The 22,704-nt window shown below is 46.9% G+C and overlaps 6 protein-coding genes across 6 annotated transcripts; 3 read left to right on the forward strand and 3 right to left on the reverse strand.

Annotated features, from left to right (window-relative positions):
- Positions 1-2,769: 2,769 nt before the first annotated feature.
- Positions 2,770-3,294, reverse strand: LDX57_007738 (uncharacterized protein; the record flags this gene model as incomplete). The annotated part of the gene is made up of 1 exon (XM_046089455.1): positions 2,770-3,294. One exon carries the CDS (start codon positions 3,292-3,294, stop codon positions 2,770-2,772), a length of 525 nt encoding a protein of 174 aa, XP_045945425.1.
- Positions 3,295-5,371: 2,077 nt separating this feature from the next.
- On the forward strand, positions 5,372-5,781 carry LDX57_007739 (uncharacterized protein; the record flags this gene model as incomplete). Its single annotated transcript, XM_046089456.1, has 2 exons — positions 5,372-5,428; positions 5,497-5,781. 2 exons carry the CDS (start codon positions 5,372-5,374, stop codon positions 5,779-5,781), a joined length of 342 nt encoding a protein of 113 aa, XP_045945426.1.
- Positions 5,782-10,830: 5,049 nt separating this feature from the next.
- LDX57_007740 (uncharacterized protein) lies at positions 10,831-12,111 on the reverse strand (the record flags this gene model as incomplete). Its single annotated transcript, XM_046089457.1, has 2 exons — positions 10,831-10,977; positions 11,044-12,111. 2 exons carry the CDS (start codon positions 12,109-12,111, stop codon positions 10,831-10,833), a joined length of 1,215 nt encoding a protein of 404 aa, XP_045945427.1.
- A 245-nt stretch (positions 12,112-12,356) lies between these two features.
- LDX57_007741 (uncharacterized protein) lies at positions 12,357-12,671 on the forward strand (the record flags this gene model as incomplete). Its single annotated transcript, XM_046089458.1, has 1 exon — positions 12,357-12,671. The coding sequence occupies one exon, from the start codon at positions 12,357-12,359 to the stop codon at positions 12,669-12,671; it is 315 nt and encodes a 104-aa protein (XP_045945428.1).
- A 2,537-nt stretch (positions 12,672-15,208) lies between these two features.
- LDX57_007742 (uncharacterized protein) lies at positions 15,209-16,190 on the reverse strand (the record flags this gene model as incomplete). The annotated part of the gene is made up of 2 exons (XM_046089459.1): positions 15,209-15,268; positions 15,339-16,190. 2 exons carry the CDS (start codon positions 16,188-16,190, stop codon positions 15,209-15,211), a joined length of 912 nt encoding a protein of 303 aa, XP_045945429.1.
- Positions 16,191-20,861: 4,671 nt separating this feature from the next.
- On the forward strand, positions 20,862-21,479 carry LDX57_007743 (uncharacterized protein; the record flags this gene model as incomplete). The annotated part of the gene is made up of 1 exon (XM_046089460.1): positions 20,862-21,479. One exon carries the CDS (start codon positions 20,862-20,864, stop codon positions 21,477-21,479), a length of 618 nt encoding a protein of 205 aa, XP_045945430.1.
- Between the last annotated feature and the right edge of the window lie 1,225 nt (positions 21,480-22,704).

The raw sequence follows: 22,704 nt of genomic DNA on the forward strand, positions 1-22,704 counted from the left end.
TACACTGGAAGTCCTAAACAGAAGGGTCCGAAGGAGTAAGGCGTAGACCTCGACACAACCCGCGGTTTACCCGTTTTGGGTTACCCAAAACCCGCCAAGAATGGGTTTTGGGTCCCTCACTAAAACCCGCGGGTTGGGTTTTGGGTCTATACTTCGACCCGTGGGTTTTTCTTGGGTACCCGTGGGTTCATAAACAGTGCAAACATAGCATATTAACGTATTTCACAAGCGAGTGGGCCACACAAGCGAGTGGGCCACACAAGCGAGCGGGCCACCTTGTATTCCATATAAAATGCTACTTTTTTATAGTTTAATATCTCAACAACAAAGAGAGAAAACTATATGCTTTAAAAAGAATAATATTAGCTATATCATAGCTATTATATATGTAGCTTATTATAGTTTGACTACTATAATTTACCTTGTAGTATCAAATTATTCCAGAATACTAAAAATACAGGCGTAATTTATTTTACCTACATATATAGTAGAAAGAATTCTTTCAAACTCGAATATATTATTTAAATACATACTCATATCTTATGAATTAAGTTATAGATTATTTGGGCTTTTATTTGTCGAGATATTGAAGTTTAAAAAAGTAGCATTTTATATGGAATACAAGGTGGCCCGCTCGCTTGTGTGGCCCACTCGCTTGTGAAATACGTTATATACATAAATAGATGAATCATCAGTTGATTATCGCTAATACCTTCCTAAATAGGTTATTTATACAATTTTATGTATTTTTGGGTTCTTGGCGGTTTACCCACGGGTTACCCAAAAAAACCCACGGGTTGACGGGTAATGGGTATGGGTCCTGACCTTCTACCCGACCCGTGGGTTTGGGTCCTGACATTGGACCCATGACGGGTTTTGTCGAGGTCTAGTAAGGCGTATGCTGTCCAGCCTTGCGGAAAAATGCGTAATCAGACAAACAAAGGGCAAGATCTCGCCTGAATCGAACGAGCGAGAACCTGTTCGCTCACTTCGGTTATTCTGATGATACCCTACAGTCGCGCAACCTCGTAGTTGATGAGCTAGGATGGTATTCACTATCATCATGGCGATGCCGCTTTGGCCCTTCCTGCTCAGATCATGAATCCGGGTCTGGAGTTATTGTTCGGCGACGCTTCCGGACCCCAGGACGAATGTAGTTGGCAGAACCAATATGTCGCTCCTGGGACTCTTGTCTTGCCTTAGCCTGCGAGAGGAAATTATAAAGTTGTCTTGAAGATACTATAATTTTACGATGATCTAGGTCAGGGCAGTCATTAGTAAGATCTGCTGGCGCAAAATCTTTCAAGTTCAGCTGTAGTGGCATTGCATCCAAAGCCTGGCCGTTGTCCGTTCGGAAAAGCCTAGCTCGGTAAGCAAGTGGTAACATTTGGAGGCAGAAAACATACTTCATCAACTTCAGGTGTTGCTTCAAACACCCCAACTCCATCTTTAACGCGATATGCGGGACGCCATATAGATATAGTTGCCTTTTTTGTCTTTCGATACTCAATATCTAGGCATACTACGGCGTTGATGCTACCGTCAGTACATAGGATATAGTCATCAACGAGGTCCCTAATGGCCCCGCATTTCTGAGAGTAACAGATTTCAATAACGACGCCTGGAAATCGCGCCTCAGTATTATGTCTAAACGATGCATCTGGCTCTCGTATAATATATCTTTCCTCTCCATTTATCACCTCTGGCAACTCGACTCGTGACGACGCAACAGGCTTTATTTTTTGGGCAAATCCGGCCTCCGGACAGTCACTGACTGCTTCTAGCTGACGATTTATCTCCCTAACCACTTCTGCGCACACTATTTCATGGAGGGGTGTAGGCATCCGGATTGCCAAGAGCGAGCAGCGCGGGTCATAATCGTAGCTGGAGGGACAGTGAGAACAGGATCATTAGGTCAGCCCAAGGTTTTTAAACTAAACGCACTTTACACTTGATATGACTGTCAACATTTGGATCAGATCTTAAAATCTGCAGTACGTCCTCGTACTTCTCGCGTCTGAGGGAGTAAACAAGCCAAGGAGTCGGTCGGGATTCTCTGTAATAGCTTTGAAATCCGTTGAGGATTGAGCGTATATTGGACGTAGTTTTTCCGTCAGTCGGAGGAGGTGTTAGGGGAGAGCTAACAAAATTCTCAGGCGGCGTAGTTTTATCTGCCATGAGATATCGCTGACATGGCATGATGATCAAATAGCTCTCTGGCATACGGATATCTCAGTGCATTGTTGGTAGCTTTAGCTCGCCGTAGCCTAGTCGTCGCCCGGTCGCACCTGCGTTGTTTCTCAGATCATAATTGGCAGCACCATAAATGCCACTAAAGTGATAAATTGTATCGTCATTAGAAGATCTTTGGGCCCTCCCCCCTAAAAAAAAAAGGCAATATATCACAGGTTCAAATTGCATGTCTTTTTAAGAGGAAATTCAATCAAGTATTAACCGTTTATGCTGTAGAAAAGGCTTCAAAATACTGATACCTCTCTAAGGTGAAACTCGAGAATTCTCAGCCAAGGGCATGTTTGATTTATTTCTCGTCCTACTTCCCATAGTAACTTTGAAAGTTCCCGGAGAGGAATATGGCAAGCTGGAAAGCAATCAGCGCGAGACGAAAACGAACAACGTACATATCAAACAAAACTATAGAATACAAATATTGAGGTATGACATCCGTCCGTACATGTGAATTGAACAGAATAAAGCCCCGAGTGATTCTACTTGTAGTCATGAAAGACTACTTAGCGTGATATAGCCCTTTCATTGACGTGTGTGTCTCCGTATATCTTCATAGAAGTTATTTACATCCACGGCTGTACAAAGAGGTCCCCATTTCCAATCAACATGCTTTGCAGCAGTGATATCTTTCATAGTGCCCTTTCTCTTGTGCCACAATTCCGAATCCATAGTAGGAGAAGACGTAAAAGACGGACGATCTAGTTCCAGCGAGGGAATGCTGACTTCACTGTCCGCTGGTCGAGCAGAGCGGTCTTTTTCTTCGGTAGAAAAATAGGGAGTCGGAGGGGGGTTCATCTGCGAACTGTCTTCCGCGGCTGTTCGATTGCTATGAGTGGTATAATGCGTTGCCTGAGGGCCATTTGCAACATTCGTAACTTCAGGGTCCGGGTCAGTCTCGCTACTCCGATCATCCTCCTCACTCATAATAGCCTCCTCGTTCTCGAGGTACAGGTTATGAAGCTCCTGTAATTGCCTCCTGATCTCTTTGGGTACTCCACTTAGTGTCACACTCCCAAGGATTGCAAAGCCACGCCGCAAAGCAGCCATAGGGTCACCATGCCATGAGGCCGCAGGGAGAAGCTGCCCAGTCCGCATACCTCGCGATGTATCACAACAACCAAGCTTAGGGAAGTAATCCCGGAGTACGAAACGATTATATCTCCCTCCATTGTCATCCTCGCCAATACGGCCACATGCAATCTGATGTTGTCGATAGTCGTCATGCGAGGGGCAAATTCTCTTTACGCGAGTGCCATGTCGTCGATAGTGTTCTCTTCTGCGTACAATATCTCGCTCCTCGAAGGTTTGAAAAAATTTGATATCCGTAGGAAGGAACACGAATCCAGGGTTATTGTGATCATCAAAGTTTCGATGACAAAGGGGGCACAGGGGTATGCCGTTGTCCACATGAGATATACAATCAATATTAATCAGCCCACGCGCTCTATAGGCCAAAAACTGCATTATATGAGTCACTCGGTACACTACTACCACAGAATAAGATGCTTACCTCATGGTCTGCCTTCGTGATAACATGACAGATATCTGTTGGTGTGGCACCGCAATGCCAGCATGTATCACCATCGTCTAGGTTTCTCACCTGCTCCCTTATGGAAGCGGAAAATGAAGTACCTCCACTCGAGTTCGCCCGCCTAAGGGGAGGCCGGTTGCCATTTGTGTCGACTCGTTTTCGTTTCCCTAGGCTTGAAGAAGAAGCAGATGAAGGGGTCCGTGTCGGAGGTGGAAGCATCGGAGTCGTCGTGCCGGACAGTAGCGGTACAGGAAAGGGTTGTTCGCTAGCCGCCATCGTTTTCATAAGGTGACGGTGTAAAGGCTATGGCTATGACTTCAGCCCCGTCGATGCCCGGAGTTGGCGGGACAAAGGGGTTGGACATTGTTCAAGTGCGGAGTTGACTAAGCAAGAGCTCATCGCCTTGCTTGGCCAAACTGATCATGCAACCCGATTAATATGAATCGTACGGTATAAGATCATGCAAGTCAGCTCGTTTTATGGCGATCCTGAAGCCCCTGAGATTGCATAAATATCGGCTTATTTATTGTGTAGTTAGAAAGGAACAATCCTTCAATTCATTCGTTTGATATAGCCAAGATAATCGCTTCATTCGATCGCTTTAGTGATCCAATCCATCTGCATCCTTAGTCATTCTGCTTGCCAAGCCTTCGCACATCGATAGGATGCCATTGTAGTCACGTGAAACAACCGCCCACTCAGCCACTGTGGCTGGCAACTCGTGGTCTGGCCTAATTATTCTCGCGATCCTCACAACCCCCGTCACGCGCCCTTGCACTCTCCCTAAATCCATCACAAAGATTCTTTTCTACGTTATAGTGATTTCATCCCTAGTTGTCGTCTGACTGGTTCAACATCGTCTTCGTCATGGGATGCGTAACAAAACCGTCGGAAGCTACGAAAAGTTCCAAGTCGCTCTCATATTAGGTCCAGAAGTCAACTTGACTACGAAATCACCGACAGACTACTCTACCCGAGTAGATGATTAGATAGCTATCGCAGTGGCATAAATTCACATAATATTGAGGTCGTCCCGATGATTTTCTTTCCTCAACACAAACCCATGAAGAGAGAATACGGACGCTGCCTGGACAACAAAGAAATTAGTATTGACGAGTCACATTGGCCTTTAGACAGAGACAGTGACAAATTGTGGCGTGCTACAAAAGGATTTCTTCCTCAATTGTTATTGGGCTAACTGGACGATTAGGCGATGCTACCTTCCGGCGACGCTGGCCATGGACTAGTTACACGGGTCCCTGGTGAGACTTACCCTAAAACAGCTACAAACGAAGCTGTGAGACAAAGAGAACTGGTTCGCGCAGTCTATCTTCGCGCGGATGGGCGTTTGAAACATGAAGTCACACATGATGGGTTGGGCGATGGCGGCAAGAACAAGGAAACGTCTGTGAGAGGCAATCGACAGCATCGTCTGCTTCTATTTAATATGTTCTTATGATCCCTTGGTCTGAATCATCGGCACTCCTATATCCGTTCGAATCCACCTTTTATATCAAGTAGTCACCTTGCCATTTCCACATTTTACGAGTTTTCCCATATCTACCAGGGATTTCGACAATACGGAGTCCGCTCATGGCGGCCTCCAACCGCTCAAAAATATTGCAGGATGCTCAAAAAACCTTTAACTCGGTATGAAAGCACTCTCGGATCCACGGCTTCTCAACGTTTTCATGCTGGTCATGCTAACTTTGTTATAGGATCCCAGTCCGTTCCCGCAAGATAAAACATTGACAGGACGGGGTAGCCATTCGCCCTCAATGAAAGACGATAAACAGTCCCAGTCCATATATGAGCTATGGGAAGGGGTACATCACGGGTTAAAATGCCAGCAGCCCATACTTGACGATTCTCTACAACGGGGGGAAATGATACACGCTCTCCTTGATAAACTGGCGGAAAGACTAGGCGTCCTTGAGGACTCCAATAAAGAGTTAGCTCGAACGATCAAGAAGATCTCCGAAGATATGGGTACCAACAAGTAATAAAGCTAAGACAGATCCTGTTGGAACCTGCCGGTTGTATGGCTGCTCACGTGATTGCGCATATGACGCACAGTGTGTATTTAGTCTACCTAGCCAGCTCTATCTTCCACCTACCGGGGAATACAAGCATTTTCACCAGAGCTCTAGCTATCCCGACAGGCAGTCTCTGTCAGATCCCATCATACAGAAAGTTTTCTACGCGAAACGGGCTGTCCTTACGAAAGGATACCATGGCTGTCGAGACGGATCTAGAAACAGCCGCTCCACCTTGATCTAGCGATAGAACCCAGTATACTGTAGCGTTATACATGCAGGGTTTTGTTTATAGTTGTTAATCGCGTTGCTATACTCTACACAAAGGGTGCGGTCTTATATCAATAGCTTGGTGCTATAGGGGTACGAGAAAAGGGACGGTTTGTATTCCCAAATCATAGGTCCTGCCAATTAACATCTTCATAATTTCTACGTTTTATCCTCGTCATGAATTCTCCCAAGTAGAGACAAGAGGTTAACACCGCTTGCAGATCGTATTCTTCGAGATCTTCCGAGCCCTCCCTCTCCAAAGCCATAGTTACAAGTATGCCATAATGCAGATAACAATACCTAAGGGCGTGCCGATTATACTAGCGAGGGCGTAAAAATCAACGATTCCCTTTGCCATCTCACAATCGAGACGTCTTGAATCACTCTCTGCTCTTCTGTAACGCCATTTTCGACCAAGATTTCGATGGCTTTACACCGGTCGGTATGACTTTAATTGACTGTAATCGCTTTTCCCAGGTTTGCTGAGCGTCACTGTGACAGATTCTTGGAAGTGTTGGGGGCGATAATGTAGCCGGAGGTACGCATTGTACAGACACTGGAGGGGTTTTATAATTTATAGTGAGATACGATAAAGCAAGTAACTTAGGACAGTATCCTCTCCGGGTATCTTTTTACCCGGCATATATAAAATCGCTTCCATCACCTCCCGCAACATAATCAGCGAGAGCTAGATCGGGCTTAAATACTCGTATTTTCAGATTTTAGTTAAATCCACTTCAGGAAGTGGCGGGAAGAAAGCCTGCTTAAAAATTTCTAGCTTTCCTGATACTTCTATTTCTATATTTCTATCTAGACGTTAAAATAGTGGCACGAGTATCGTCCGTGGCTCTCTGCTGTGCTTCTTTACATTCTCTCGTCCAGCCTGGTATCGAGCGTGGGCTGACTCGCAATTTGGGAGTGGATTCCTTGACGGCCATGAGGATGGTATTGACTATACTCTTAGTGGTGTTATCGATGTTCTGAGGCCGTATGAATGTGGTTGACTCGAGGCTGTGCTCTGTTGGCCCACTGGTGTGCTAGGGTCATTCTGTGTTCCCACTGGACTTGCCGTCCGTATCGAGCCATGCGTCTGGGTTCCCACGCGGGCTCTTACCGCTGATCTTCTCGAATCGTCCGTTTCGTGGTAAAGGCGGGCCGATTCTATCGCGCTTACTTTATCCTAATTATTTCCGTGTGTTATCCTTTACATAACACATATATTAGTACCGATTTAGGATCGGTCTCCTTTATTGTGTATTCTTTGGCATTGTGTTTTTCTATATAATATCCGTATCGCTTGAGGCTGTTGGCGTGGCGTATGCGGTTGATCTTTTGTTCCACGGCCATTGTATATAGACCCGTATTCTTTCACTGGGGTCTCCGGACATAATAGGATATGTAGGGTTTAAATACCCCTGAGAACTGTCGATGCGGGTCCATAAACTCTTAAAATCGAATGTGAAAGAGGCTCACAATGTATCAAGCTGGGTGCTAGATGGTGCTATGGTATGCGACGAGGTGCGATGGGGTGCGATAGCTGTCGAGAGACGGTGGTACCTCTTTGGAAGTGCGATGGAGTCGTCCGTCAGGCATATCTAAGGAAGCAAATCAGTTGTTAGTTGTGTTCATTCTCGTGGAGTATCTTGTATACCAAGGGTTCTCTTGCTTCGGTGGTCTGGTACGGGTTCGCAGGAATATATATTCTGAGTAAGCAGTCAGTCAAGGTAGAAGTCACGGGGCAGGGCAAAACTAAATCACGTGTATATCCTAGTTTCGGATATGAAACACAGCAGCCTAGAGAAGGGTTGGGATGGTCGGGTTACTCAATTGATATCCATATCATATCCTTTATCGACTCGCGGGGGATGTGTAGTACACACCAGAGGTGCTAACATTTACGTGTCCTTAAAGGGAATGTTGGAGCCTGGCCAAATGAATAACACGACGGATCAACTGCATCGGACTTCATTACGCTTTGTCGGAGGAATAATCAAAGGCTTGCCAGCCGCCATCGCCATGAGTGGCATCTCATGACAAGGAACGTGTTGAAGTGCGGAGTGGACTAAGCAGTTGCGGTAACTAACTAAGACGATCATCGCCTTGCTCGGCTGCGAAATTGCGGTATTGAGCATTCTGCAATATTGCAATATGAAGCTATAGAATAGCGGTCAAATACGCGATCCTAGCATTATAAATAGACCTCCTATATAGCCGGAAAAGAAGTCTTTAACACTTTCAATCCGCTCGTTTGATATAGCCAATTCAATTGCTTCATTCGATCGTTTTAGTGGTCCGATCTATCCGGATCCTTAGTCATTCTGCTTGCCAAGCCTTCGCACTTCGATATAATTCCAGGTAGGTCCGGGCTAGACAACCCTCTGCTTCAGAATATCTAAACTGTTTCTACTTCAGAACGACCCTATTTCCTTTCCTTTCCTTTCCTTTTCTTTTTTTTTTTTTAAAAAGAAAACAGGAGGCAATCGTTAATATATACTGCGGCAACTATCTTTCAAACGCCAGGCAACTATCTTTTCGATTGCGTCCAACGTTTCGTCACGGGATCACTTCCTTGATAGACTGGATGACATCATCCAATAGCCAGGAGTCTCTGCCACTCAAGTCTACTTCGTTCGAAGGACGATTATTGTTGCCTTCAAACAAGATCTCATGTTCGTCCACATCACACTGGATCATTTTGAATCTCGTGATATGGAGATCCTCTCGGAGTGACGCAAGCAGTGTTCGCCATGAGCCACCAGTTCGTGTACTAAGGCCAATGATATCTAGAGATATTTCTCTCAGGCTGCTTCGATGGGTGACAAATATCCTCAGTAAATCCTCCGGTAAGCAATCGACACCTCCGATATGTAAGGCCCGAAGATGCGGCAAGCTCAATAGTTCACTGAAGGCGTGAAACGCCGGCTGTTGAACGCGCGTATCGAAATATAGATCGAGACGATCTAGGTGCGGGAAAAGCATGATAAAATCCGCAAGCGGCTTTGACCAAGCTATCGGGTCTTGGCCGTAACCTGGATCGACGGTGAGTTGTAGGCTAGCAAGCGCCGTAACCCAAGGCGCATGGTTAAGGTAGGGTGTCGGGAAATGAAGAATGCTCGGGTTAACGTGTATTCGTTCGAGCTGCGTGGTTATGGCCAGATACAGAATCGGGATTCCGCTTGCAGTCATAGCAGCAATAAGGACATGGACAACTTGTTTGAAGAATGTTTTGCTATAGTCACTACGGGCGTTTGAAGCGGGGTAGCAACCGGTTTCTCTCTTGATATGAGAAGCGCCCCATGGCCAATATCGATCATCGAGAATAAGAGTCCGACAATTCCTTGTATTCTTCAATATTTGCGTCAGATATGCTGTATCAAGTCCTATGAGTCGACAATACATTTGCTCGCTCAGATACTTCTTATACCCTTGTTGGTCTGCGACTTGACCATCGGGATCCCAATTCCACGAGAGAGGCAAGTATGGCCCGCTTGGGCTCAAATGGTCAGGACTGATGGTTATAGTATGGACTGATGCACAAAACAGATGATTTTGTGAGATGTCCAATAATGCTCGAAGGCTATGCTGGGTCAACAAGTGGGTCCGTTCACCGAAGAAGCGGTTTGTAAACAATCGAAGAGAACTGTTCCTGAAATATTGAACACAAAGCCGAAAGTTGAAAAAGTCATCAGATTCGAGGAAATCAGCGATCATTAAAATGATCTCTATATTTAAACAATAAATATTTGCTGCCATCCTGCGTCTGGAGACAGTATCACGATCAGTGTGCTGATGGCGGACGTTGCAAGGCACGATGTCATTCCCCGCGGCCACAACCGCCAAGTTGTCAACACCTACCCGTCCAAAAAAACTAATCTGCTTATATCATCACCTTGCTTCACCGGACCGATCATTTAACCGATCTACATTAATCGTATGATTTATGACGATATAAATTATAGAAATCCGTTCATTTTAATGATGATCTTGAAGCCTCTGAGATTGCATAAATATCGGCTTCCTAATCGTGTAGTTAGAAGAATTAAGCTTTTCATTCATTTCGAGTATGACCATATGAATCGGCCGAATCAGCGTGTAAGGGGCTAGAACGACGGACGGAGCGCGTTCGGGTCGCGTGCCGCGCGAGGACGCGGTTAAATCCGGGCGCTAGCTCGTCATCTCTGGGGACTCTAAAACGGTCGAGTTGATGCTTGAAGCACACTTTTATGTCATGTAGGTAAAACAAAAGTCGTGCAACAGAGGATAGAAACCCTGTTTATGTGTGCTTCCAGCAGGTGAGGTGGGCTACGGCATTGGTCTATGGATGAACAGCTCGGTCCTTTGTATGGTAACATTAGTTATTATATTTTGGGATCAATACATTTGACTAGCATCTTAGTATCGACTAGAATGGTTTGCATCAAAGAGGAGGTTTTGGCCGGCCCGCGAAACCGCGATATGCCCAGCTAGATACTATAGTCGGTGAAATAAAAGACACCTAGGTATCTAATGAGAAAGATCAAGAAAATCAAGAAAAAGCACATAGAAGCTAGCCAGCCAAACCAACTACAGTACAGTCGGTCGCCTTATAGCGGTGACAGCAGCAGGTCACCATTGACGTTCGAGTTCACGGGGCTGTTGGGCCCAGGCAGATTATGGCGCGTCTCCACGCCTCCAAGTCAACTTCTACAACGGCTGCCGAATACGCAACTTGATATTAGGTCTTCATGTCCTAAACCCACTTCCTAATTATTCTAAAGCCACTCCAAACTGAGCTTCGATATCTTCCGCCCTCTGAACCCCCGGAACGGGTATATGATCCTGGCCCCCGACAGGCTCGCCACATTGTGGACAGCGGGCCTGCTCCATGGGCATTCCACACTCGCCAACCGTGAACTAGGTAAAAATGGAACGTTAGAAGCTAGTTTTCTCTTGGTCATGTCTTTGAATGGATGTCCCTACAGGATGACGATTCTGGCAATAATACCAGTGACCGGTCCCCGTGAACTGGGCAGCCATGGCTTGATAGATTTGTTGCCTCTCCTCAGCTGTTATTGGTGTGTAGAATGTCCCGCCGTTGCAGAATCTTTTGGCGTCTTCGATGAGTTTCTTGTAAGGACCTAGCGTTCCCTCATACAACGGGTAAAGCCTTTCGCATTCCTCCAATTTTTCTTTTATTTCGTTCTCCGATAATGGCGAAATGGAAGGGGAGCCCATGACATTGTCCTGGGCAACAGTACTGATATGAGACAGTTGAGAGAACAACGTATAATATATTGTGGCCTGGACCTGCTGGGTAATAGACTTACCTTTAATGCTGTCATCTATAGCGGTACGGCATCTCACCAGAAGTCGCGGGAGATGGTTGCTGATTTTATCGCGAAACATAGCCCGTATTTCAGAAGATACTGTGGTATTTTGCCGAATTTTTTCATAGTCCAAGTGTATCGCCCAACATAGCTGTAGGCCTAAACAGTGGCCACGCAGTTTGAATCCCGTATGAATTGCCGATTCTTCGAAAGGAGACGCGCTCACAGACGGGACGTTGCCAGTACGAGCGACGGCCGACGCTAGGAGGGCATTCACCCGGCCAAATGGTTGTTCATTTTGGCTGACATTCTTGATGAATTGCTTGACCTTTCTCTGGATCCTAGCGTTTTTGGCCTCGTAGGCGTCCACCACTGCTCTAATTTCAGCAAAACCCAAGCCCTCACCAACATCCTGCGCTCTCCACTTGTTCACGAACACGCTTCGTTCGCTCTCTAGTTCTTCTTCATACAACTGGACGGATTTGTACAGCTCAGTAAAATGCCGCTGTGCCTTGGAGACAAACCGCCTTGTTGACTCATCAAGCAGTGCAGTTTTCACAATCCGGTTATAGCGATGAACGTCCCTCAGGGTGTGGCGGCATTCTGGGCAACCCGGTGGACTGGGACTTGCGACAACTTGGATGGCTGGCTTCGGGCGAAGTAGAGTTCTGACGCTGGGGTCGATCACATAGTATTGTGGTAGGTCCATAATCCTGTCCATGGTAGACCGCGTATAGAAATGGCCACAGGAGAGGAAGATGATAGGATCCTGACTCACATCTATGTCTGCATAAGGCTGCAGCTCGATGAATTCAACACACCGTTGAAGCGCTTGAGGGTCGCCGCATTCATGGCATAGCTCTGCCTCAGGGCATCGTTCGCCGCAAATTCCGGGGCACCGATGCCCACACCTCAATAACTTGTCACACCGGTAGTGGCACGGAAGAACATCGCACGGTACAGCGCATGGCAATTTGCAAGCATCCTCGCGATGACTGCAGCGCCACCCACAAGTCTCGGCGCAAGGCGGACACGGCTCACTGCATTTGCGTGGGCATCTATTATGCACACAGCGTACTTCGCATGGTAACTGGCATGGGCGACACGGGGATCCATCATGACAGGGCTGCGTACATGTATGTGCACATGTGGTTAATGATCTTCCGCAAGGCGTCTTGCAGACTCCATGGTCAGGTGTTTCGGACGTCTGGCAGCTCCAGCATTCGTTTCGGCAGTCATGCCCGCATGGATGACGAGTACCACAAGGATTGGTGCATGTGACGGTAGCCATGTCTTGAGAGCAGCGAACACGAACTTCGTGACCGCACTTAGAGAGTGTCTTGATAACGCTGCGCATGCATTTTACCGACCCAAGCGTCTGGATATCTCGGCACTGTACTTGAGCAGTGTGCCCACATGGAAGAGAAGTGTCTGGGATGACTTCAGTGCAGTCGCCACAGGGCTCGGAACATCTCCTTGGGCAGGCATGCCCACACTCTCTTAACTGCATGCAGGTCTCCATGCACTTGACGCTATTATGCAATCTGGGTGAATGGCACTTGAAGGTACAGGTATGCCCACACCCCAGCCTCAGCCCACATTGGTTCGAACAGCCTCGCTCTGGGGCATATTTGGAGAAGTCATCAGGCTTGGCGACGCATATTCTAGCTTCGGGGTGTTGCGGGCACTGAAGCTCAAGCTGAGGACCGATGTTCGCACCATCCTCCAGCATCCTTATCACAGTCCCCCACATGGGAATTCGGCACGATGTTTGAGCATTGCCAATGATGTACATTCCATGCTTGGCCCGACTGGTGATGGCGCCACACGTCAGTCGGAAGGCTTCGTACCAAGTCTGCGAAAGAAGGATAACGTACTTAACAAAACGTTGATTCGATTTGGAGTCTTGAGAAAGCCACAATTTCTGAACCGATTGCTTCGGACTAGGGATATTATCACGACAACAGCTTCCTCCCCCTATACAATTAGTCACTGGGAAGAGCTTCCAGTATTGTGATATCCATGCAAGAGGCTCACCTGAAAGTTATCAACCGTCGCCATCCGGACTTGATCTAGCAGGGAACCCTTATGCAAAACCTGTCTGCTGCCACCCAATGTGGCCTGACCTATCTCCTCTTCTAAGTCATCCAGATCCGCTAGATCGGGTTGACTGATAATAAGATCCACAATTCTCTCCAGATTATCTTTGAGTAGTTTTAATTGGCCGACATAAGGCGTCAAGACGGCGATTTCTCCAGGCTTGTATTTGCCCTGCCGCGTCAGATGGTTTACAAGAGCAGTGATCATCTCCGCTTCCCATGTATTTGTCTTGCTCTACATTGGTTCCTCGGGGTCACTTGGATCTTCAGGGTTATCATGGTCTAGCCAGAAGAGTCTTCGCCGGACTCCTGCAATTTCAGGGTATAGGTGGGTCCTTGGATGATCTTTGAGGTTGGGATATAGACCTTGGCGAATAAGCGAAGAAATGCAAGGATGCATTCGCCTTTGATGTTTCAACTGCACAACGGGAAATTCGAATGATCTTTCTTCCCTTGCACATGGAACTTCGTCAGGCATTGTCAGATTGATGTTCGCCAGACGCTCAAAGAGTGATTCATCCATGTTGTATTTGGAATCTCCATTTCCGTGCTCCATGGATAGAGCCACTCGTGAGATCCGGGGGCGGAGTTGGAGATGATCTCCTATCAAAATTGCATGTTGGACCGATGGAAGCAATGCCGTCAAGGTGTGCGACTCCAAAACTTCACCCGCTTCTGCGCAAATTAGAGTTTTAGCTTGAACAGCACGTAGGAGATCAATGTTGTTTGCTAGCCCAGTGGTTGTAACCCCCACTACATCCATGTAATTAAAGATTTGAGCATCGGACTCAGCGAAGAGTGCAGTGTGTTGCTTTTTTTCGCTCGCGTGGGCTTGCATCAGAACTTCAAGGGCCTGCAATTGATCCTTGGTGCCCCATTCATAGCAGTATTGCCACAGGCGCGAGCGCTCTTTGTTTGTCAAAGACCAAGCTGGAACAGAGAACAGCTGGTCAATTAAACGCTCTGCGCCATCCCCACCAATGTCACCAGGCCCGGCCCCATGTAGCCAAGATTCTAAACCTTGACAGCGGTCTGACTGTCCATCACATATTTCCGCTTCGAACCGACAAGCTCGTGATCTCAAGAAGCTATGTACCGTAGCCGAGCTGCTTTCTGTACGTTCCTGGCAGATTTTATTGACCTGCCCGGCCAAATCTTGTAATTTGTTCTTGCTCGCCTCAATCAACCTCCCCTGGCCTCTTATCCGAGGAATCTCTCTGCGTTTCTTGTATGAATCCACTGAAAGGGATTCCATGGCTTCCGATTGACTTCGAGAACCGATACGTACAATGCGAGTTATCCCGGATTCCTTCAATTCAGTGAGAAATTGATCAAGAGCATGATTTGTGTAACACCTGTGTTGTATGGGTCAGCGAAAGCAAGTAACGAACTAGTTTTAGGAACCAATGGTAACTTTCACGCATAGGAGAGGACCTAGATCAAATTTTCTTTTATTGTACAAGAGGCACTTTGCAATCTGTATTCCCACGTAGGATTTGCCTGTGCCCGGTGGACCCTGGATTAGAGAGATCTCGTGCGTCAGTGCTGAAACCATGGCCTTCGCTTGGTCGGGGTCCAAGCATGTAAGTTGGTGTATTTGTCGATTCAGAGCTTCTGGGTCTTCCCGAGGCGAAATTGAGACTGTGGACCGTATAGAATTTCCTTCCATGTCTAGCTGACTGGATATCTTGACTATATCGAGATCGAGACCGCCACCTCTCAAATAACAGGGCGGTGGGACGTATGAGGCAACGTCATTATAGGGTTGCTCTTTTCCGCCTACAGTCAGCCATCGCGTAAACGGTATTAGCGATGGGGTTTTGTGGAGTGATTGAAGACATCGCAGGACTCCCTCGAATTGATTATACTGCACCGCCGGAAATTCCGCCAAAATCAGCGGTCTTTCGGCACCCTGCTGGTGCTCGGACTTCATACTCATGAGGCAAGAGAGATCGACTTTCGTTGGTGTGGTTGGAAAGCGAAGGGTAACCATTGCGCGTTCACCACTGCTCACCACATCGTACGCAGCCTTCGGGGAACCCTCCTTGGTCGGGTTGACCTCTCGTTTAGAGACCTGCATGAAGACCACATTCATATTATCATCAAAATCTCCACCAACTAGTGCCACGAGCCCTCCTTCTCTAAGGGCACGGGAGTTGATCCAATGTTTCTTTCGTTGAGATGGACCCATCTTTTTGGTTCTCTTAATTTGGTTAAACTCGACATCAATCTCCAGACCCTTGATCCAACTCGCTTTCAACACTTGAATTTGCGCACAGTAGTAAATACGCATCGGTGTTGGACTTCCGTTACGTATAAGTTTGCGTTTATCGCCCCAGTTGGTTTCGGAGACAATGGTTTCCCAATGCTCCACGACCAGACGAACAGCATCCCGAAGAAGGCCAGATGTATCCTCACGTAACAGTCGAAACTGGCTGTCGAGAAGTCGGAGAATCCCTTCCTGGTGATGAGAATTTGAGGATGTGCGGGTGACCCTTGTTGGGAGAAAGTCATCCCGTTGGCTATGAATTTCGGACAGTGTCGGCAGTATTCGAATATCTTCTATCAGTGCGTGATCATTGTCATGTCGCGCACCGAAGCTTGATAGCTCGCCGGGAAAATCCACATACTCGTGCTTGTCGGAACGCGGGGAGGAAGAAGCCTTCTTGCCCGATCCAATAATCGCGATTTTGTCACCCATGGTAAAAATGTCAGCGAGTTTGTGAAGAGCTTCATAGCCCTGGTGTAACATTCCATTCGTTTCACTGCTTTTCCAACTCTTTTTGGAGGTATAATGTGCATTAAGCTTCTCCACCATGCTCTTGAATTCGGCCTTGAGCACTGCACCTTGGTTTACGGTCACGACATGGAGTAGCGCTTTGGTGACTAATACTAAATGCTCAATCTCAGGTAAAGCATCGCCATGCTGATCACTTGGTCTGGATCCAAGTTGCGTTTCAAGTTGGGTTCCATGCAGGCAGTCCATGATATTCTGGAAGAAGAGGACCGCTCTAGTCCCATGAAGCCCGTAGATAACGTTGTAAATTGTTCCGATAGCCTGTTCGAGTGCTAGTGATTGTAACAAGTTTTTATTCGTAATCAGGTGCAAAAACAAGAGGCAATGAGGGTCAAACATAGGCATTGTTACGCTGTAACGCATCGAGAACTTGGTTTCAACAATTCGTCGCACGCGAGCGAGCCCATTCTCAGTCACGATGGAGCTGATGGCAGCCTTTCTAGATCGGTCAGACGAAGTGACAGCCGAGAGAGTGGTCGTAAGAAAGTCTTTCAGTTGACCAGGAGACTCGTCGAATTGTTGGGTGCTGTCTGAGGAAAGCGACAGACTCGGGCGTGCTGTCGACCTGTTTTGTACGTGCTTCGGTCAGAAGCAAGGCTTATTCCTGTGGCTTCACCACAGAGCTTATAATTCGGTAAATCTCACCTGAATGATTCCCCTACAGGCCTGTATAAGTATTTACGTCGCTGGTGTTCGTGTACTTGCAGGCCTCGGTTTCCACGAAAGCTGCCCCTGACAGGGTCAGCTTCAGTGGATGTATGTAACTCAGGCGGACGATTCTCCATAAGCTTGCTGTTGAGTGATTCATTTTTAGCTTTTCTACCCCTCCTGCCGCGATTCCTGCCTCGTCTACTACCTCTACTGCACCTGCCGGAGGTAGAGTCGCGGGAGCTTGCCATGGGTGGCAGGCAAGCGAGTGGCTATGTGTGGAATATTGACAATAAAAATATTTCTAACTAATGTTCGTATGGAAGGAAAGAAGAGAAGTGCAAGTGAGGTTGGTGATGAGCGTTGGTTGACTCAGATTAAGAAGTGAGGGGTAAGGCAGTGACGCACGCACGGCATTCTGAGTTACCTTCGAATAACTTGAGCCAAGGAGGTCCATGCTGCTGAACGCCATCTATTCCTAGGATTCATATATAGAGTCTAGGTGATCGTCGGAGCTCCAGCCATTCGACATCCGGTCTGCCGATCGAGATATCTTCCATATGTTGAGGCACATTAGCCATCCCGACAGGCAGTTTCTGTCATTATAATAAAACGGAGGGATAGTTACTGCCCGTATTCCACGGCACGGAGGAGCCCGGGTCTAGGAGTAACTGGACTCCCAGTATTGTGCGGTCGGTCATACCCGTGACAGCGTTCAACGACTGGAGACCCTCTGTGCCCACCCTTTCCTTTCTCCCTGAACGTGGCGTTACGAGCTAGTTAGATCTCATATATCTACGAAAGGTGAAAGGTGAATACGATGATTGGGAAGATCTTGGATGCGATTGGTTAACCGACCTGGTACGCTAGATAGTCAATTACAGGATTTTCAGTTAACTATTCTTAATATACTAACTAACTAACTAGTTAGTGGTCCAATCTATCCGGATGCTTAGTCATCTCGCTTGCCAAGCCTTCGCCCTTCAACAGTGCTGAACACCCCCGTGAACAGATCCTGGACGGAAGTGGCCGTTGGCAACCACCTGCCGGACCCCAACAGAACTATCCCACGCCTTGGAAAAGAGCCCAATTGTGTTCGAATTCTAATCAAATTGTACCAGTCAATAGCAAGATAATACATATCTCAGTTAAAGAAATCATTCCCTTTTGTTTTTCAGTGATCGGCAGATGAATGAGAATTTTGGTAAACTCTCCATACGGACGGCACCAGAGGTTTATGGTCTGGGGTGAACCTGATATCGGAAAGATGGCTAAGTCGCAGGCCAAAGTTTCCATCAGCTATCATCAAGTTAAGACTTCTTTATAAGCATCAATCACTATTCCTTTGATAAGCCGGTCATTTTTAGCTAGATCCTTTCCTTGGCTATACAGCTACAGCATAAGAACATCACCTGTCTCGCCCTCCACCAGTCATGATCGCGGCCATTCTATCAGTCGGGGTGACTGCTCTTACCAAAACGGACGAACCACGATAGGAGTCTTAAGGTTGAGATCTTTTATGGGGTCCTTCTACAGCCTACTTAACGAAACAATAGAGGTGGGTAGGTTGGGGGGAGATCAATGAGAACTAAACAGTATGCCGGCCGACAGCTCCACCTTTACCTATCATTTGGCGGAACATGAATTGCATTATGATCTCGTCTCGAGACTTTTTTTGATTTCAGAGTCTAGCCTTTGCGAAACTGGGCATTATGTAGAGCTCGCTGTTGTCTCTATAGATGTTATAGATGCTCAGATACCTGGGAAACATCATGGGTGTCCATATTGATGCCCAAACTAATGGCAGGTGTGCGTAACTTGTCTTGAGTAACGCTGTTCACTGATAACACAAAAAAAGTATTTTCGAATAGTCTGATCATGAGAAGGAAGGATGAAGGAGTATGAAAGTTACGTTATTTTAGTAAAGAAAGGGGGAAACGAATGGGCTGGTTGTGGAAGACGGGGCTACTATTATACGGGGGTGGAAGGAAGGAACCTAGACACAGGTTGTGTGTACTTCTGCACCCCTACTAGAGAGTCCGATCCTGCATTTCACCTAGGCGAGGGGCCAGAGAATGAATTTATCATTATAATATCTTTGACACTCATCAAGACATACTAATTGATTGCAGGCACACATTAGGATCCGCCCCACCCACCTTTGAGGCGGATCCGGATTCCTTTTTTTTGGTCCGCCCTAAAGAGCGAGGACTAATCTGCTAGATCAATAAATAGAATAAACAACCCCCCCGGGAATATATTTTATATAGGATTTGGCTGTATGCTTTTAGCCTTTAGTTTAAACATTAGATGAAAGAGCATCGAATATGAAACATATCAGAGTAGTTAGGAAAACGGCGGTTCGGTATCGGATTACGTTACCATATTTAAGACTAAGACTACTTTACTCTTTCCCCTTCCCCGCTTCCCCCATTTCCCTCCATCTCGTCCATCTCGTCCATCTCGTCCATCCTGTCCATCAGCCTGGCTCGGATTATATTATTCTTTTCCAATTAATATGCATAATACAAACCTGGATCGTGTACACAATGTTCTCGGGGAGCTGAACGGATGCCGTGTGATACCTACAAAATACCACGACGTCATAAAGGAGCGTCTTTGGATTGCCTTCAAGCTATCAACGAGTCGATTGCCGCCTAGCAAGACTCCCCTGCAAAAAAGACAGCACGACCTTCGGTATGAACGTAAAGTAGCTCAGAATATTTATTTGACAGTCCTGGGAGAGTACCCTCTGCTTTTCATTCCTTTCATAATAGCCATTCCGGTGTCATCCTGCAGGAGGTTTGACATGAGGAAGTTTCGCGACCGGTTTAAAACGGGTTTCAAAATTGACCTTGAAAAGAAAGAGCAACAAACATTGGATGACATCGCCGCACAACGAGGATGCAGCCAAGACAAACGGTACTTACAATTAGTGTGCACACTCTTTGGGTCACACCAGGTGCAAAACTTTCATGTCACCGAGAAGTGCGCGAGGCAAGAGAGTACGCCAACTATAACAGAGACTTTGGAGATTCTCCAAGACTTGATGGTTATGGAATCCGATAATGCTTATCTTATGGCTACGCTTCTTTCTTTCTTCGCGGAGCATGAGAATTCGCTGGACCTTCTTTGCCGCAGAGGTTCCACTCGGAAGCGCTGGACTGAGGCTGGAAGCATTATGGAGACAAATGCGGTTGACTCCGGCCTGTGCCATGAATTATCTTGCATCTGCTCCACCAATAACTTGAAGATAGCTTTGGGCGAACTCTGCTCGGTTTCGGTCATTTCGTGGGTATCCGACGATTCTTTTAGCCTGAATGACACAACTAGACATGAAATACGGAGCAACCTTCCGCCCAGTCTCGAGTCATTCTGGAGTTTGCAAGCTTTTATCATCGCCTATCGCTCGGTTCCATGGAAGTACTTAGAGTTTGTGTAATCCTCCCTGTCTATTTCACATTTCCAAGGCTAATCTGTACAGGCAAATTAATGAAGAACTGCTCATATTACACGTTCGCCACACCATGGAAGAACTCCGACGTCATTGTCGTGTCAGAGATATACCTACCCAAGTCAGAACTGATATGGTTCTCAGTATCATTGAGGCCTCGAGGTTTTCTGATATGCACTGGAAACGACTGGCGGTCGATCAGGCCAAAGTGCTCACTATCGATCTGGATGATAACTACGCGAAATCTTGCCTGGCGCAAAAACAATCACTTCTTCACCGGCTTTCAGGAGAAACAAACCTCGCCTTTTTCCGTTCTGCCCCGTGACGTCTCAAGTAGAGTCAGTGGTAGATTACACGCTACATATGGACACACTCTGATCCAACGCGCTCTCAACCATGTTCAAATAGACCAGCTCGACAAAGCGACGGATTTGTTGAAAGCCTGGCAGCTTATGCCTGGTCCACTTGCACTGATGAGACAAGTGGTTCTCTTCCGCCAGCATCTTCTTCTGGGCAAGATTTTGCGTTACCGGGGCGACTTTACAAGATCACTGTCACATCTTCAGAGGTCAATAAATATTAAAAACACTGTTGAGAACCTCATATTTCTCGAGGACGCGAGTGATCTGGTCTCTAATCTGGCTGATACGTATATCGAACTAGACTGCCCGGATACGGCTGAAATCTGTCTGCGTGCCGAACTTGAACGTCAAAATCCGCATCATGCCACATTGACTGTTGCTTTAGCTGAATCGATGTTTGCACAGGAGAAGTTTGATGAGGCAAAAGCGCTCTGCCTTACGCTACACCCGCCCCTGAAACTCTTGAAGATGGAAAAATTACGCCTATCTATTGTTCAAGCAAAGCTATCGCATGTTGAATGTCAATATGATGCGGCCGTCAATTACTGGACAGCAGCCATGGCTCATCTAAATCGCTTCACTTTAGCCTGTGGTCGTACAACGCGTATAATGCTCCTCTCCCAGCGCGCCATCTTACGCCAGCAGGGACACCCGGACCTTGAGCGTCAGACTTCTGACCATCTGAGCACACTTGAGATATACGCTGGTGCTTGTGGTACTTTGTATTAGATTGCTGGTTTGCGCCACTGGTTGAAATACTTAGAATCTGTCGGCGCGTTGAGTCCTTGAGGTCCTTCAGGCATTTGATATAAAATTGTCGGGAATCCTCGGTTTCAAGTTCCTTGCTGGTTAGGGCTACTCAGTCACTCAGTTCGAATGTAATTCAATAGCTTAACGATCAATTCGCATACAGGAACTGCAGGCTTGGAAGGTGATGATGAACGCTCTATACTTGACTAGGAAGGTGCTCTCGGCTGCAGCAGGTCTATTTAAAATAACTATACTCACACATCACACTTTGAGCTTTACTAGCAGACGTAATAAGCAAGGTAGCTAACTTCAACCAATTTACGTAGCGTATTCTCGTGATGTCTGTCTCAGGTTGCTCGCTATGTGGCGATCGTACCCTCAGCTAGGAAGAACCCTGAGATTTCCTGTCGCGTCTGTCTAACGGATGATGTGGGATGCGGGCTCGGAAGACCTTGTTTGTGCCCGGCAATTGAGCTTTCGCAACTTCAACAATTCTGTTGCATGAAAGTTCGTTCTTATAAATCGGATTAACATCGTTGCTATCAATTCACTGCGCTCTGTCCGGTAGATTATCAAGACATATGCAGGACAGGAGAACAGGAACCCTACACACCATATGCCGCTCCGCCCGTCGTTGCGTTTATGTCCGAGTTATCTGCGGAATATTTTGCTGTCAGGCAAACATCGACATGAATAGCGCCAAAATTGCCCTGATTGTAAGCGTATCTAACTACATCGATCACTACACAACATGGGCACAATTTCCCTCGTTGATTACTGAGAATCTGCGGATTAGTGTCGGTTCGGACTCCCCAAACTTAGCAACTAACCAAAATTGTATTACTTTCTCGGGACAACCATCATCGAGAGTGTAAAGGCTGCCAGAGAACCGAGAGAGAATGTCCAAGATAAAGATAATTATACAGAAGGCACGGAAGGAGCGCAAAATATTGCGATGCTCAACCTTTGCACTCCATGGCCATTAGAACCTCTTTGGCCAGGGCCACGTACCCTGTGTACACAAGCCCGAACTTGGGCAGGCCCAAGGAGACGCTGCAGTCTGGTTCCCGCGAAAACTACCACTTCAGGGTCTTCGTCGCATGCAGTAGGAACCGGAATGAATGATGCCTCCAAACCTATCTCCTCGCTATCATGCTTCGCCGTTGTCTGGAGATCGGCAACTTCGAGACCATCGCTTCCATTA

This window comes from Aspergillus melleus (assembly GCF_016097325.1).
Source record: "Aspergillus melleus strain CBS 546.65 chromosome Unknown contig4, whole genome shotgun sequence".
Taxonomy (NCBI): domain Eukaryota; kingdom Fungi; phylum Ascomycota; class Eurotiomycetes; order Eurotiales; family Aspergillaceae; genus Aspergillus; species Aspergillus melleus.